Consider the following 17971-nt stretch of genomic DNA (forward strand, 5'->3'; position numbering starts at 1 on the left):
AGATCTTGGTGCACAATGGACAAACAAAAAACACCACGTAAGGCGTCCTTCCCCAAGTGGTACACACTATCAACAGAAATTTGGAAAAGGTGGAGTTCAAACCCGAGAGGGGACCATCACAGTAAAGCCAAAACATTGGAGACTCCTTTTAGTCGCCTCTTATGACGGGCAGGAATACCGCAGGCCTATTCTAACCCCAGGACCCACAGAGGGAGGGGGGGGAGCGGGGGCGTATCTCAGTTAATGATGTTCTTGGACAGATGGATTGATGGATTTCTGCATCTTCTTTTGTAATACTGTCACAAGATGAGATAGCACAGGCCATGATCTTTTTTATAATGTTTCACAGCACATTTACAGGAGATGATATGCTCTACACAGTGGATTTGTTAGTCGAAATAGTGTTTTGTTTTTTATGTGGCACAGATGCTCTTCCAAATATTTTTGCACCATCCATACTGTCTGCCCAATGTTTTTATTTCTGGTGACATTTATTCACAGTTGTAAATAATTCTCAGCCCCACTCAAAGGGACTGTGTTTTATTGGTCGATCAGTTGGCTGTCAGGCTCGTCATCCCAAATGTGTTAGCTACATCTGAAATGACACGAGCCAATTTTAGCCATTTTTCAGATGATTTTGCTGTTCATTGCCATTTCTTAATAGACATATTTGCATTTTCCAACAGCAACATTTTCAATTCACTATTATGAAATTATTTTCACTAATTTTGGGATGTTAAGAAAAATTTTGTACTTCTGGGTTGAAAAACCTGGTGGAAGCAAATGGACATTAATCTATTACAGAAACAGACATGAACAGTGGTATCAGCTGTAAACTGTCAATTAGCTTTTGCGATTCCATATGTAGCTGACAAATATGAAACAACGAGCATGTCTGTTGACTGACCAACCACCATGTCACAGAACCTTTTGGGGAAGGTTTAGGATGATTTAAAACTGTGAATTAATGTGAGCAGAAATACATACATTGGGCAGACAACATCAGTTTAGGTTCCAAATAAATATATGAACATGCAACAATACTGACTGGACTACAGTCCTTGAAATTCTGAGGGCAGCAAGGATATAGAACAGGGTAGGATAAGTTAACATAACTTGTACAGAAACCAGACTGCAGTTATAAGAGTCAAAGGACATGAAAGGGAAGAAGTAGCAGAGAAATAAGACAAGGTGGTAGCTTATGCTCAATGTTACTCAGACTGTACACTGAGTAAGTTGTGAAAGAAAGAAAGCAGAAATTTGGTAAGCAAATTAAAGTTCACAGAGAAGAAATAAAAACTGTGGTGGCTATGTAAGGATAATCGCGACATCACCTTAACCCTTCATCAGAAAATTATGGGGTTGACAAAAAAAAAAAAAGCATATAATTTCAACAAATTCACTTTCACTCAGCTGAAGCCAGAGAATTTTACACTAGTTAAAGCCTTTGTGGACAAACTTCCTTTGAGGACTGCTGATGGTAGTTCTGCCATAGATGGCAAAAGAATTGGATGAACAGTTTAATTCAATGGGTAATGTACTGAAGAGAGGTTATAACATGAACATCAACAAAAGTAAAACAAAGATAATAGAATGTAGTCAAATTAAATCACGTTATTCTGAGAAAATTAGCTAAGGAAATGAGGCTCATAGTAGTATATGAGTTTTGTTATTTTGATAGCAAAATAAGTGGCAATGGCTGAAGTAGAGATGATATAAAATGTAGATTGTCAATGGCAAGAAAAGTATTTCTGTAAAAGATAAGCTTGTCAACATTGAGTATAAAGTTAAATGTTAGGAAGTTTTCTCTGAGAATATCTGTCTGGAGTGTAGCCTTATATGAAAGTGAAACATGGATGACACACACTTCACACATGTAAAGAACAGAAGCTTTTAAAATGTCGTATTACAGGAGAATGCTGAAGATTACATGAATAGATTGAATAATTAATAAGCAGATACTGAACCAAATTGAAGAAAAAATGAATTTATGGTACAACTTGACAAATATAAGGGACTAGTTGACAAGATACGTTTTGTGACATCAAAGAATTGTCAATCTGGTAATGGACAAAAGTATAGGGAAATAAAAGTTGTAGGAGGAGAACAAGCCCCAAATACAGTATGCATATTCAACTGGATATGGATTGCAGTAGTTTTGCAGAAATGAAGAGGGTTACTCAGGACAGACTAGCAGGGACAACTGCATCAAACCACACTTTGGAGTGGAGACCATCACCACCACAACCACTACCATACCTAAAGAATGCACATATAATTTTTTAATGAGACTACAATTACTATTTAACTGAACTACATCCAAAATTACCTTTTGTTGAAATATTTTTTTACCATGTAATTAAGATATTCTTAATTGAAAACATTTTGTTCCACAATGACACTCACAATCCCCATATGATGACAGTCTTAATAGCAGGCACTATATTGGCCCGAGCACAAGCTGTACTCAAATGTATGCCACATTATTAGTTTGAAGGGAGAAACAGTTACGAAACACAATGGAGAAAAATTAATGTCATCTTAATTTCCAACATCCTTCTGATACCAAACACACCACCCCTTTCCTAATCCTCTTAGCCAACCATATCCTGACCTACAACTATTTCAATTTTGAAGGCCAGATCTATAAATAAATTCATGGTACTGTCATGAGTTCTCACATGGCATCATCCTGTGACAACTTATTTACGGACCAGCTGGGGGAATCCTTCGTATTCCTAAAACAACTTGCCTGGTTCAGATTCATTGATGACATTTTCATGATCTAGGCTTATGGTCGCCAAAACCTGAACATCTACTCCCAACTAGCTTCATCCAGTCCTCCTCAACTCAACAAGCCACTTTCCTAGATTCAATTTCCACCTCTCAAACAGCCCCATAAATACATCTGTTCATATAAAGTGAATCAACCACCAGCAGTACCTCCACTTTGACAACTGTCACCTGCTTCACATCAAAAAATCTCTTCCTTGGAGCCTTGCTACCCAAGGATGCCACATCCACATCGGAAAGCAAAAGTTGTAAAAATATAAAGACAATCAGAGCATTTATTGGCAGACAGTATCCTGTCCAACTCATTCATAAACATATCGTGTGTCATCTGCTTGCCTTGAAAAGCTCAACCACATCCTTCACCATAGCTTCGACTAGGTGCTCTCTCGTGAGATGAGTGATGTCCTACCCACCCTCCTACCGACATCAACCAATTAGTGTTCCATCACTCACCCAACCTACAGAATATTCTTGTCCATCCCTGTTTCAATCCTGCACCCAACTCTGCACCATGTGGGTCATTCCCTTGTTGTCAACCCAGATGCAAGACATGTACCATACATCCACCTGCCACCTCCTACCACAGCCCAGGCACAGGCATTTCCTACCCTTTAAAAAGCATGACCACATCTGAAAGCAGCTGGTAAAGTCATGACCATGAGATTCTGGGACCCTGAAGGGGTTATTGTGTTTGATGTCCCCCATCATGATGCAACAATCAACTCTGAAGTGTACTGTGCTACCCTCAGGAAACTGAAGAAATGACTTCAGCATATCTGTTGCCAAAATAATGTCAATAAACCTCTCCTTCCCCATGCAGGGTGTATACGCGGACAAGGAAAAAAAATTCCTGGATTTCCTGGGTAAAAATACACTTTCTCCTGGATGAAAACACACTTTTTCCTTGTTATTAAGGGATAGTATATTTTCCCTCAGAACTGTAAAACTTATCAATCCTTTGAATGGTTATGTTTTTATACATGGGCGTAGAATTTCCCGGCACTTTAGAAAACAAAACTCAGGAAAGAAAACTCCTTTTGGAAAGACTTTTGATATGCAGCAACATGTACGCTGCATATTGTCGTATTACAAAAGTATAAATTCGAATTCCACCAAATACTGCATGTTACTTTCCAAACCATTGTAATCGACATTGCGATGCGCTTTTGTGAGCCAGTCACAGCTCATGTCACGTGATCCCGCCAGCCAATGACAGCAGATATTCAGACCACAGGACACGTGATGTAGTCAGCTAATAGTAACATCACTGTTAAGTTGCGCAGATACACAAACAAGAAAAGTTAATGTTTTAAAATAATATACATAGTGTTGCTAAAAGAAAAGCAAAGTTTTCACATATAATATTGGTCTCTAAGGTTAATAAGCTACAAGAGAAGCTAAGCTTTCACATATAATGTTGATATTTTTTGCACGTGTTACACTTTAAGATATATCACACAAATGCATCAGTAAAATTTTTAGCCGAGTCCAGTGACGTGTCCTCAAAGTTTTCCACAAATAAATTAGCTACCGCAGAGGAGAGAGAGCTTCCGGTAGCACAACATCAATTTGCTCATAATAACGACATGAATGTCTGGTCTTCTGGGCTCGAAATACTTCTAAATGGTTCGTCATCAAACACTCTGTGAGTTAAGAAATTCATCGTACATTCTCGCACATAGTTCAACTAGCATAAAAGGAAATTTACTTTGAAAGTAACGCTTTTCAAACCACCATTCGCAATATTTTCCCGCGACCTGTTAGAAATAGGTTCGTTTCAGTAGTCGTCAGCGAGTGCCAGATAACAGGTGCCACTGCACTTTGTCAGCTGCTATGACGCAGGAAGCCTGTATCTTCATACGTGGAAACATTAAAAGATATTACATTATGTCATAAAAGAAAAAAGCCACCGAGGATACTCCAAGTGCATTGGAATTTCGTGAACCATACTAAAATGGCACATTTAGAGTGCATACTTAAAGAGCACATTTGTATGTCCAGATTCCCAATGAAGTAGGCCTCGACCTGATATTAAGCTTTTCAGTGTTGGTTTCGAGATGTAAATTTTCTTGGAATACGAGTACTGTATTAACTCATTTTTGATTCTTTATTATGGCATAATGCTACATGTGCTGGAAGACGAAAACGTGCACATGAAATGCAGCGAGCAGTTGAAATCAGCCAATAGAGTGGAATTAAACACTTTGTTTCAAACACGTTGACTGCCTCAGCGTAAAATATTAATAAAAACCAAATTTCTTTAGCAAACCAACAAAAAAACTTCATTGTTCTATAAGGCGATTAATGCATGGCTGTCAGAAAAGTGGAAATAAAATAAAATCTGAAACTAATAACATATATTATCCTTCTGTAATTATGTGAATGTGTTTTAATTCACTTGATATCTCCCGGCCACAGAAATCCATCTTATTTTCATTTGACGTGAGAGCAGTAAATGAAGAGGAAACAGCAAAGTCATTAAATGTAAAAACAGGTCCATGGAGACTACACACTTCCCCACTATAACTCAGAATGCTCTGCGCATCAGACCCGGATCTACGATATTTCCGAACCAGGGCAATACTAAAATAGTGGCGTCCCCCTCCCTCCCCCCTCCTTCCCAGCCTCCCTCCCTCGAGCATTTGAGATATGATGTCAAAAATTTTAAAAAATCGAATTTTCAAAAATACGTTCATTTTGTAGTGCACATCGTTCGGAAGACTGATACATAAAACATATATCTTTGAGGAAATTTAAGACATGTTATTCGGTCTCAAGTGTGCCAGAGTGCAGTGCCACCCCTCTTCACACAGCATTCTTCTATCGCACATCACTGTATTTCGCTCAGTGGAATTGAAACATGTATATTTTGTACTGGATGCCATCAAACTATATTCAGGACAGTGGAAATTAAAATGTCCTGCTCCCAGTCGCCCAGTTTGACATACTGCCCCTCTTAAAAAAAGAACTCGTAATTAATACTGGATGGGATTATTTGTAATCGGGAGAACTAGAACTCTTCAGAAAATTTGCACTCTTTATTGCCAGTTAGCCAATAACTTGCTGTTTTGTGTGACATTATATTAAGTATAGGATACATAAAACCAGTAAAGACAAGAAACCAGCAAGGCAGTACACTTTTCTTCAATCCTTAAGCCCTAGCTTTTTTCTCTCTCTAATCTTGCTACAGTTTTACATCACGTGCTTTCCTTTCTGGGAAAGAATCTATTACCTCATCAAAGTTCGTCAAACTTCTTTCTACATGAAAAATCGAAATGTCATTGTCGAATATTGAAAAAGCTGTTAATACAAATAGTACCCAAGACTGGTGTGTTTCTTGATCTGATTATGTGTGTTACGTCACTGTCTGCTAGATAAAACTAAATAGGCCTGCCTAATATTGCAGCAATTGTAATACACAATAAATAAACAAGACTGTTTTGGCACAAATGGTCTTTTTTACAGCATGATATAATTCACGAAGTACCAATATCAAATGCCTTTTAGGCATACTACAAGCAAAAAGCTTTATGTTAGAAAATAGTTTCACATTTCTTTCAAACGCTCCAGTTTCTCGAGCATGAGGTCGAAAAGTTGTAGTACGAGATTTTTATATAAATTTGGAATCATCATGTTCTTCCCTAATTTGTGTGATGTCCCCATTTCTTCTCCTTCTTTGTTCTAACAAACAATCTTTTCATGACTAATTCTGGAGCTATTCCTGCCTTTGTCAAAACCTACTCGCCCGTTAACTTCACTAACCCTGTCAGACTCACCAGTTTAGTTATCCATGATTACTCTCTGGTTAGGCGTTGTTATGTTCGTACAAACCATTTTCCACGTTACTTCCAGAATGGAACTTAAGCGGCTGCTAGATGAGGACTGTTCAACTGGCCCTTACTAGTGTAGCGATCTGGCCAAAAATTTTCTGACAAAATTTCATTTTCCTGGATGCACCGAGAAGATAATACGTAATCTTTCTTACCTGTTACTCCTGTTAGTCATTTATTTCCACCCTGGTAGTCTGAATCTATGGATTTCCCTAGTAATTATAACAATGCTGATCATTCGCAAACCCACTCAACAACATAATCAGACAGCGATTGGCATTCACTTGTTCAGCTTTACTCCGCTCAGCTTATATACTCCGGTCCCCTTTTGCCTGCAGGAAAGTTTATTTCTAGCCTGACAGAGACATCACATACACTACGCACGCAATCAAAAATCAACTTATGTTTTTTTTTTTTTTTTTAGTCTTAGTCACTGCTTAATCTAACTTTAACTTACACTAAGGCAACACATACACCCATGCCCGAAGGAAGGATTCGAACCTCTGATGGGGCGAGCTGCGCGAACTGTGACAAGCCGCCCAAGACCGCATGGCTACTCCATGCGGCTTATGATTCATTCAGAAATCAACTTACAGAGAGTGTCCAAAAACCAACAGGGATGCGCATCAAAATAATATGAGTAATCAATAGACCAACGTGCGCTGGATGCTAGGCACTTTGTGAAACAAGGTTTTTTCTGCTCAAGAATATTAATTTGCCCCCCCCCCCCCCCCACCCCTCCCTTCCTCATAGATCTGGGCCCGCTGCGCATGCGTGAATCTGGATGCTTGGATGTAGCAGTAAAATTTTTCCAAGGTGCATCTAGCTGCTTGCTGCGACCACTTACACACCCAACAGCCACATTTCTATAGCCAGAAACGGGAGAAGGTACTACTCATACACCACTCAACTGCGCATGCGCATGAGCCCGCTCGTAACTGCTAAAACGAATCTAATGTAAACAGTTGTGACGCCACACTCATCAGAGGCAATCTGTTGTTATGAAGCATTGCATAGTCTTCCTAAAGCCTTTGACACATTTTGCTGTTGGCAAACGCTTGTATGAGCACTGTGTTTTGTTGTTGTATATGGAACATTTCCTTTGCAGTTTATGTTTTATTTTCGTTTTTTTACTCACTGATGTTTTATTGTTGCAGTATTATTCAACAGTAGAGGGATGCAGTAATATCCTTTGTTAGAGTATCGAATCTTACCTGTCAAAATTACAAAAATTTAACTGAAAACTAAAACAACAAAAAAATCCCAGAATTCTAAAAAATTCCCGGGTATTTCCCTGTTTTCTAACACATGAAAAAATTCCCGAGTTTTTCCCAGATCTACCGGGCCATATACACCCTGCCATGAGAATGCAAGGCCAAACACAAGTCTGGGCACCTGACAGTAGCTAACAAAACTTTACTGGACTGTTCTTCCTCTTCCATACTACCGCTGGGATCTCGCATCTTCCGACTTCCATCTGCGTGGCACAATCAAGAATGTACTATGCAGGAAGCAGTGCATGAATGATAGGAAGGTTACTGATGCAGCAAGATGTTGGCTCCAACGTCAATTAGTAGTGTGTGTGTTTGGCTTATGAGCATCAATGGCTAGGTTATCAGCACCTCGACCGGTAGAGCAGTATCGTGTGCACTTACATGCCTCCAAGTAAGGTGGCAAACGGCCATCACATTGCAAAGAAATTATGTTGAAAAATAGGGGTCTGTAGCGAAAAGAGTGCGGAATAATATGATGTTCTGGGATCCTACACAAAATTAACTTGCTTTCATACGAAAAAAGTGTTCATTTCTTACTGGATGCCCCTCGTATTGACAAAAATATTTTTCTCTCAAAAAATGAATTTGGTGAAGGAATATTAACAAAACACACAGGTCATGTCACGAATGTTTAATACATTTCATTCAAAGCTCACAGGTTTTTTCGGAAGTGAATTAGCACAGAAACCTGATCTGATGATGAAAAATGGATGCATTTTCAGAATTAGGGGTGCAAAAATGTTCAGACTATTGTTCAAAAACATAAACAATTTTTAAAAACTTTTTGAAACCTTTGTTTTCATTATTTAGTTGTTTTATTTTAGACACACCTTTATCTGTGTCTGTAAATTAAACTACTAAAACAACAAAAACAATTCATACATAATTGCAAGTAAAATGTTAAAAAAGTTATTGAAGAAGATCATGGTCAATATTCTCGTGCATTTTTGTCCTAAGTAGCTAGTGCTCGCATTCACAAAAATTTATCTGATGGAGGGGGAGGGAAAAATTGCCATTTTTATATACATGATACAGCAATTGCTAAAGCCATAGTAATTTCTCACTGTGATCAGCCTTGTTATGCTACACCTGGCTAAACAAGATAGTTAGCGAAATCATGAGAAATCACTCTCCACTTGTACCAGTTTTAGACTAAAAATTCACCACATAAATAACATCAGCAACAAAATATTAACACTAAAAATACATTATATGCAATTTCTCAGATTTATGGCATTGGTTCTGTTATATGCACTCATATATATTGGGTTTCATACAGTAAGTCTGTTTCCATACTGTGGAAGACTATGATATTTACCAATCAGAACTAATGGGACATCCATTAATTACCTGAACTCAAGAAACAAAGGGAAGATTCCAGAAAAATCTCACCAAATTTCATTTAAAGGGGAAAGGGGGGGGGGGGGGGGGCGGCCAATGAAAATCTCATGTCAACTTTTTAGTTCACAGAATTTACATTATTATAATGGATAACATTTTGTTTTTATACATGGTGTCACTATCAATAGACAAATGCATTTTTTCTGGAGTTTCAGTAGATATTTGCAGTTTCGTTCTTGCATTGTGTAGACAGAGTCAGGCCAGACAAATAGTGCTCATCACACCAATCATGCGACACCCAGTGTCAGCAGAAAGCATTCGTTTGTTTCCCGTTATGAACGAAATTATTTTTACAGTGCAATTTTACTTGCCCATTTGGTAAAGTGTTCTCAGATTAGTCTAGTGCAATATTCACTTTATTGATATGTATTAACCCGAGCAGTAAAACACAAAGAATAACCAAAACTCCAACAGTGACATCACTGCTCTGGCCCACACTGACTGCTACCGCCAAGCGTGCGGAATTACTAAGTTGCTGCTGGAATGCTGTTTAGTCTTCGTGTTTTACTGTGCCTCTAAATATAAATTAGTAATATTGGACAAATATTAACGCACTTTATCAAATGAGCACATAAAATTCCTTTTTTTTTTAATGGTAAACTAACTGACGTTTTCAGTTGACATTAGGCATCACATGAAAGACGTGACCAGCAGTAATTGTTTGGGCTGACACCTGCTGCACAATGCAGAAATGAAATTGCAAAATATCTGCCGAAACACCAGAGAAAATGTGCCTGCTGACTCTTATGAGAGATACCCAGTATCATTAATCCTGACTATAGACAATATTAAAGTGCCCACCAATCTTTATTGCCTCCCTGAACTGAATGTTTTACACCTGTGCACGCCCAGGATTCCCCGATTTCAAAAACAAATGCCATACAAGTGTTGGATTTCATTTGAGTAGTTCTCGGGCCACACAGGTCGAAATTGCCGCAGGTCAGTGAGTCAGTCATTTTATTCTGAAACTCATGTAAAGCTGGCATTGTTGTAGTCAATATGAATTTGCATCAAAATGTTAACAATACAAACATTAAGCAGCATGATGACAAGTTGAAACACACATGCGAGCAAGATGATAACATTCGTGGAGGGAAGCTAAACTGAATTTCGCTAACAAGAATTCTCTTATTGAGCATGTTAATCAATCAAGAGGTTGAAAAGCTAAAGATTTAAAACCAGAAAGGAGTCCAGTATTCAGCATTGCATATTTTCAATAAGTTACCAGCAACCATTAAGAGTTTAGTTTCAGACAAGGCACAATTTAAACATAATTTAAAAGAATATTTGGTGGCCAACTCCTTCTATTCCATCCATGAGTTTCTCAACAAGTGCAGTAGACCATTTTAATGAAAATTTATCATACTTTAATTTTTGACAATACTTAGTTGTAACAGCCAAGTAACTACCTACTGTGTGAATGACGGATGTATGGAAAGCAGATGTAAGTCTTAAGTCTGTAAATAGTGGAAGTTTAATTTTAAATCTTGTACATAATCTGACTGTTCTTAACTGAGGATCACTGAAATGAATAATTTACTTTAATTTTTGACAATACTTGATTGTAATAGCCAAGAAACTAGCAAATGTCTGAATGGTGGATTTAATGAAAGCAGATGTAAAGTTTTAAACCAGTAAATATTAGAAGTTTAAATTTAATTCATGTACATAATTTTACTGTTTATTGACTGAGGATTGTTAAAATTAATGAAACTCAAGTTTTTCTAATTACATTTTTGTAATGTGTTTATCTGACATGTTCCACAGCCAGGAGGATTCCCTCTTTTATGGGTCTATGGAATGAATAATTAATCTAATCTAATCTATGTAATCATACGGTTCAAAGGAACGTGCAAACAATGTTGTCTTTTGAAAAGGAATGTTCATCTGAGACAAGGGTATTGTCAGTTGCACCCCTGCAAAATGTGATAGAACTCCTGTTATTCTTTCTTTACATACATAAATTATCTGACTAACAGGGTGTTCGTTGATAATGCTGTAGTGTGTGGGAAGGTGTTGTCATTGGGTGGCTGTAGGATTTCTAGTTGGTGTGATAAATGGCAGCTAGCTCTAAATGTAGAAGAAGTAAGTTAATGCAGATGAGTAGGAAAAACAAACAGAGTACTAAATTATTAGTTTTCTGCTTGACAAAGTCATGCTGGTTAAATATACAAGCATAACATGGCAAAGCAATATGAAATAGAATGAGAAGCAAGGATTACAGTAGGGAAGGTGAATGGTCAACTTTGGTTTATTAGGAGAATTTTAGAAAAGTGTGGTTCATCTGTAAAGCAGACCGCTTATAAGTGACTAATGAGACCCCCTGTTGAGCACTGTTTGAGTGTTTAGGATCCATACCAGGTCAGATTAAAGGAAGACATCAAAGCAATTCAAAGACGGGCAGCTAGATTTGTTAGCAGTAGGTTCAAAGTACAAGCAAGTATTACTGAGATCCTTTGGCAACTCAAAAGGGAGTCACTGGAGGAAAGGTGCTATTTTTTATGAGGAGCACTATTGAGAAAATTAGGGAACTGGCATTTGAGACTGACTGCAGAAAGATTCTACTGCCGCCAATGTACATTTCACGTAAGGACCATGAAGACAAGATTAGAGAGATTAGGGCTCGTACAGAGGCATAGAGACAGTCATTTTTCCCTCATTCTATTTGGAAATGGAACAGGAAAGGAAACAATTAGTAATAGTACAGGGTACCCTCCGCCACACACCAATTGTCACTTGCAAACTATGTCTGTAAATGAAGATGTTCATGAATGTATGTAATCTACCAATAAAAGGTCAACTTTTTGGTACAAACGGAACCCTTACAGGATCACTTTGCTGTCTGTCTGGCTGTCATTTGTCATCCGCCTGTCTGCCTGTCCATCTGTCTGACTGTCAAACACCATTTTTCTCAGGTATGGGTAGAAGTATCAGGTTGAAATTTATGTCATATACTAAGGTCCACAGTACCTTGATGGTGTAAAAAATTGAAGCTTCTAACATTAAAGCAATTATAAGATACAGCCAGTTATGTCACATATTTTGATACTCAAAAACTCACTCATCAAACCTGGAGGGTACTTCCTGTTGACCTAGAATCATAAACTTTGGCAAGAAGCAAGGTTTCATGGTGCAACCAAAGGAAAAAATTCAAAAATTGTGAACTTTTAGGGGTGAGGGGTCCAAATTTTAAGGAAAACCCCTCACGTAATTAATGGATATCCCCTAAGGTGCCATGGTTCCCTAAAATGTTACAAACTGTATCCCCTTTTCCTTTTCATAATCAACTACTAAATAACACCTAAAGCTAACTCCAAGAAAAGATCTGCAGGTAGCATATTTAGCTGCTGACATCACATTTCTCAACGCTTCATGACATAAGACTGTAATAAATATGACATATTTTGGAGAGATATTTAATGTGGTGTATGTTAGTGTCCTCTGTGCTAAATGTTTTTCACAATTTCTATTCCGAAATGAGATGTTTAATGGTTTTTATGTGTGTTCACACTACAATGTTTATGAACTTGGGTGATGAAGCAGTGATATTCGATGCCTGCATGGGTCCTTTGATATAACTGGCTGAGAGAAATAAAACAAGCAGCCCCCATTTGACTCACGTATTTGGGAAGCAAACATGCTATACTTATTGCTTTTCATATTTGTATTTGAGTACTATGAAAATACAGAGTTAAAGTGATACACCATATTAATTATATCTCCAAAACACATAATTTTTAGTACACTGCTACTCTGAAGTGTCAGGAAATGTCACGCCAATGGCTGAACATGCTTCCGTACACTGCATACGTAATCCAGGACACATATTGATATTTCCAACTGTAAACACAAGTTGGATGCAAGTTACGGTTTTTGGATGAAATTGACATCTAACAACCTTATAACAAAAGTTTGCAAGTCACTTACTTCTAAAAGGAAAGAAAATGTCCCACAATGAATTTGCCATTTTAAAGGATGTACTATAACCTTTATTTTAAACTGCAGCAATTCTGTAAAAGAACTATATCATTCTGAACTGTCAGAGGTGTAATGTGTGGTGTTTAGAGGAGAATAAGTGTCAAAAAATATCTTTCATAGCAAACACTTCTCAAGCTGCTCCTAGAGAAACAATGAGGCATGCTTTAAGTTTGAAAGTTTTATTAATGTGCTCACTGTCGCAAGGTTTGGTCCAGAAGCTGTGGATTCCAGGTATGTCAGCAACGATAGACCCACTTTTAGATTACTGGTTCTGACACACTCTGACATTATATATGCAGCCAGTGTTGTAGGTTTCAGTCTGCCTTTGCTGACCAGTATTTCCTCGCATAATGACGACCACTCCTCCAGTGTAAAAGACTCATCTCTGCTCACTGCATTTTGGATAAGGAGCTCCTGTGGACTGCAGATAGCTTTATGAGGCAGCAAACACTACATATATATCTCACAAATAATATATTACCTAATTTGACAGACATCCATTATTTAAATTAGTACATTAACATTTTATAGCAGGAAGAGACAAAATTCACTAAATTAATTTTTGCAACAACATTAACATTCTCAAAGGAAACATTCAGCTCCAACAATGTTCATTAGTAGCTGAGGTGAAACACTGGTTTTTATTGTTATTGCAGATGTACTTTAGTTTCACATAAAATCCCACTGGTTACCGTGAAACTAGGCTAATCATATTATACCATTCTTATCATATTATACCATTCTTCTTACAAAATAATGAAAGAAAGGTTCTTCAAACTACTCATTTCTCAACACTCATGGAAGTGGAGGAGCATTGGCAGGTGGCCTGAATGTACAAACACACCTCGATAATATTATTGAGTCAATGGCATGTTGTTACATTCTAGATGGTTGGTGAAGAATATCCCACTTAACGAGCACTGAATTTTCTCCGTCTTATTAGACATATTTGATTGGTACAGTTCACAGTATCATAATAAAAAAGTTCAAACTTATAGTATCAGAGGTCTTACTGATAAATGAATTTGATCCAATCAAATTAAAGCAACACAGTCAGCCACATTAAGAAAGGAAAGAGTGTCTTCAGAACACGGAATTATCACTACAGAACACCACAGGATGAGTACAGGGTCCAATTTTGTTACAGTTCTACTGTTATATAAATAACCTGCCACTGTATATCCAATACCCTCAAATAGTTCCGTTTGTTGATGATGCAATGATTATAATCACCCCTAAAGAAGGAATTTCAATACTTGAAAAGGCAAATAAAATTTTGTTGAGGGTTTATAACCTGGTTTCTGCAAAACTGTCTCTGAACTTAAATAAAACACAATACATACAATTTTGTACTGCCTAAGGTCAGGCCCCACTGTTAGAAATAATGCAGGATGAGAAATTAATAAAGGAAACAGAACATTATACACTGAAGAGCCAAAGAAACTGGTACAACTGCTTAATATCGTGTACGGCCCCCACAAGCATGCAGAAGTGCCGCAACACGACGTGGCGTGGATCGACTAATGTCTGACGTAGTGCTGCAGGGAACTGACACCATGAATCCTGCAGGGCTGTCCATAAATCCATACGAGTACGAGTGGGTGGAGATCTGTTGTGAACAGCATGTTGCAAGGCATTCCAGAATGCTCAACAATGTTCCTGTCCAGGGAGTTTGGTGGGGCAGCAGAAGTGTTTAAACTCAGAAGAGTGTTCCTGGAGCCACTCTGTAGCAATTCTGGATGTGTGGGGTGTCACATTGTCCTGCTGGAATTGCCCAAGTCCTTCAGAATGTACAATGGACACAAATGGATGCAGGTGATCAGACAGCATGCTTATGTATCTGTCAAGGGTCCCATATCACTCCAACTGCACACACCCTACACCATAACAGACCCCTCCACAAACTTGAACAGTCCCCCCTGCTGACATGTAGGATCCTTGGATTCATGAGGTTGTCTCCGTACCCATACATGTCCACCCGCTTGATACAATTTGAAGCAAGACTCATCTGACCAGGCAAGATGTTTCATCATCAACAGTCCAATGTCAGTGTTGACGGCCCCAGGCAAGGCATAAAGCTTTGTGTCGTGCAGTCATCAAGGGTACACGAGTGAGCCTTTGGCTCCTAAAGCCCATATCGATGATGTTTCATTGAATGGTTCGGACACCGACACTTGTTGATGGTCCAGCACTGAAATCTGCAACAATTTGTGGAAGGGTGCACTTCCGTCATGTTGAACAATGCTTTTCAGTCGTTGTTGGCCCTGTTCTTGCAGGATCTTTTTCCAGCCGCAGCGATGTCAAAGATTTGATGTTTTACCAGTTTTCTGACATTTATGGTACACCTGTGAAATGCTTGTATGGGAAAATCCCCACTTCATTGCTACCTCGGAGATGCTGGGTCGTACAGCTCATGCACTGACTCTAACACAATGTTCAAACTCGTTTAAATCTCGATAACCTGCCATTGTAGCAGCAGTAACCATCTAACAACTGTGTCAGATATTTGTTATCTCATATAAGTGTTGGAGACTGCAGTGCCATATTCTGCCTGCTCACATATATCTGTATTTGAATGTGCATGCCTATACCAGTTTCTTTGGCACTTCAGTGTAAATTCTTAGGTGTTTGATTATGCTGGTTTTCTGGTGCTCAATGGAAAGTTTATCAGTGCCTTTGCTGAGCATGAATATATGCAATATGTAAACTAAGCAAGGAAGTCATTCCTTACCAAAAAAATGATTATGTTGACTGTGCACTATGAAAATATGTTAGTGCTTTTTTCTTTTTTTTAGACTGTCTGACAATGTCAACATTTGGCAAACAGGACCTCCTCACATTAAATAAAATGAGAGCTTAAAATGCATAAAAGGATACTTTTTAGGTATTACAATTATAATTAAAAAAGTCAGTGTACTAAAACAAATAAAACATGCATATGTTTCATCATGTACACTTAAGCACTTGCCATCATAGTCAAATGGAATTATGGCAGTCTTAATATAAAAGCTGCTCTGTGAAATGAAGATTAGCTCAATAAAACACATGAACAGTTTTCCCAGATAGTAACAGCTGGCTGGCCGGCCACTAAAAAAAAAAAAAAAAAAAAAAAAAAAAAAAAAAAAAAAAAAAAAAAAAAAAAAAAAAAAAAAAGGAAAGAGCCAGTCAGTCAATTGTTACAATTAGTTGCCTAAAAGCTTGAAGTTGAGTGCTGAGTCATCAGAAAATTTTAAAACCCACGCTAGATTCATCCATTTGTTGGGGGGGAAAAAAAAATTTATACCAATCTGTCCCTAAGCAAATCATTTACTGCCCTCTTATCAGTGCATAAACAACACAGTTTTAAAACTTGGTGCGCTGTTATTACGACACCAGAAGTGTGACATTTTGGACATTGTCTTCACATTTTAACCTAGCTAAATGGCTGTACAGCTTTCAGTTCACTCTGCCAAGCACCCATTTCAGTGGCTACCTTTTGGGTTCTCTCTTGCCTAGAAATTGCATCCAGATAAGGAAGCAGTCACTTGAGTACAGATCACTTTCCCCTTCTCACTCTACCATATCTGTCAGGACTGGTGAACAGAAGGAAACGTCAGTGACCAAGTATATCCCTGTGGCAGAGCTAAAATGTGTCACTTGGCCTCCATTAAAAAGTTAGGTGTCTTCTGTACAATGTGACCTTTGAGAACTTGACTGCTATGACAAGTGATGTTGGAATTCCAAAGCACATGGTGAGCATTAAAATTCCCAACAAGCAGTTCTCAGGAGCTGCTATCAAGTAGGTTTTGAGGTGGGGAGTAGGCTGTGCTTATGGTGATTCTCAGAGGCATATGGATGATAATAGCTACTACCAGAAAGTTGGTGTTAGTGGGACAGATGAGGTGTACCAAGTGTTTACTACTGAGTAACACTATTTGAACCTTAGTGTATTGCTACCACAGTTTTTTTTTCTTCTTTTCTGTGAACATTAGGTTCATAATACAGGATCATCAGTCATTTTCGAGTGTCTCTCCTGCAGTTATAGACACAGTGCCTTTTTCTACACTACTCCTCCACATGAGCTCTAAAGACATTCACTTCCTACTGCATTATGGGAGCCATCAATTACCAAGGCTTTTCTTTTCCTCTTTCTCTCTGGCATGCAGCAGATGACAAAGGAAATAGTCATCAGGCTATTCAGTTCCTTCAAGGGGAAATGTATACCCTCCATGTTGCCCTTGTTCGTGATGTTCATATGGAGAAGAGGACTGGTTCAAGAACATTTTTCCACGCAAGAAACTTATCATTTGGCAGCCCTCCCCCCATCCCCACTCTTTTTCCTCATAAACTTTCATCCACGTCAGCTTTCACTAATAATTGTGATACACACTGTAACAAATCTTGCACTTGGGTGCCCATCTCAGCTTGCTGCCCATGCAGCTGCTGATAATTATGGTATGTCCTGTACAGAAATCTTACTAAAATTGTGGCACCTCTGGTCCTCTGTCCGCCGGTACTCCAAGTGGTGGCTTGTGTTGCTTCAACCTTGAACAGGGCCTTATGAATAAGTATGCTCACTTTTCGGTTTCTTGAGATTGAATATTTTTGTTTGGATGACCTACAGGCCTGGAGTGCTCAAGGGTTCTGAGAATTTCCCCCTTTTGCAGTTGCAGCTACAAGCACCTAAGTTTGTACTCAACTCTGTTGTTTGATTTT

At 38.3% G+C, this 17971-nt stretch overlaps 1 protein-coding gene across 10 annotated transcripts in view; it reads right to left on the minus strand.

The window, feature by feature from the left end:
• The window catches only part of LOC126091944 (mitochondrial ribonuclease P catalytic subunit), a 135635-nt gene that overhangs the window by 106358 nt on the left and 11306 nt on the right, over nt 1-17971 (minus strand). For all 10 annotated transcript variants that reach the window (XR_007521288.1, XR_007521287.1, XR_007521282.1 and 7 more), the window contains exon 2: nt 13472-13697. Coding sequence is in view for 3 of the 10 variants with exons in the window: in XM_049907275.1 (XP_049763232.1) it covers nt 13472-13697 (226 nt within the window). In the remaining 7 variants the exon portion in view is untranslated. The remainder of the gene's footprint in view (nt 1-13471; nt 13698-17971) is intronic.

This window comes from Schistocerca cancellata, chromosome 7 (assembly GCF_023864275.1).
Source record: "Schistocerca cancellata isolate TAMUIC-IGC-003103 chromosome 7, iqSchCanc2.1, whole genome shotgun sequence".
Lineage (NCBI taxonomy): Eukaryota > Metazoa > Arthropoda > Insecta > Orthoptera > Acrididae > Schistocerca > Schistocerca cancellata.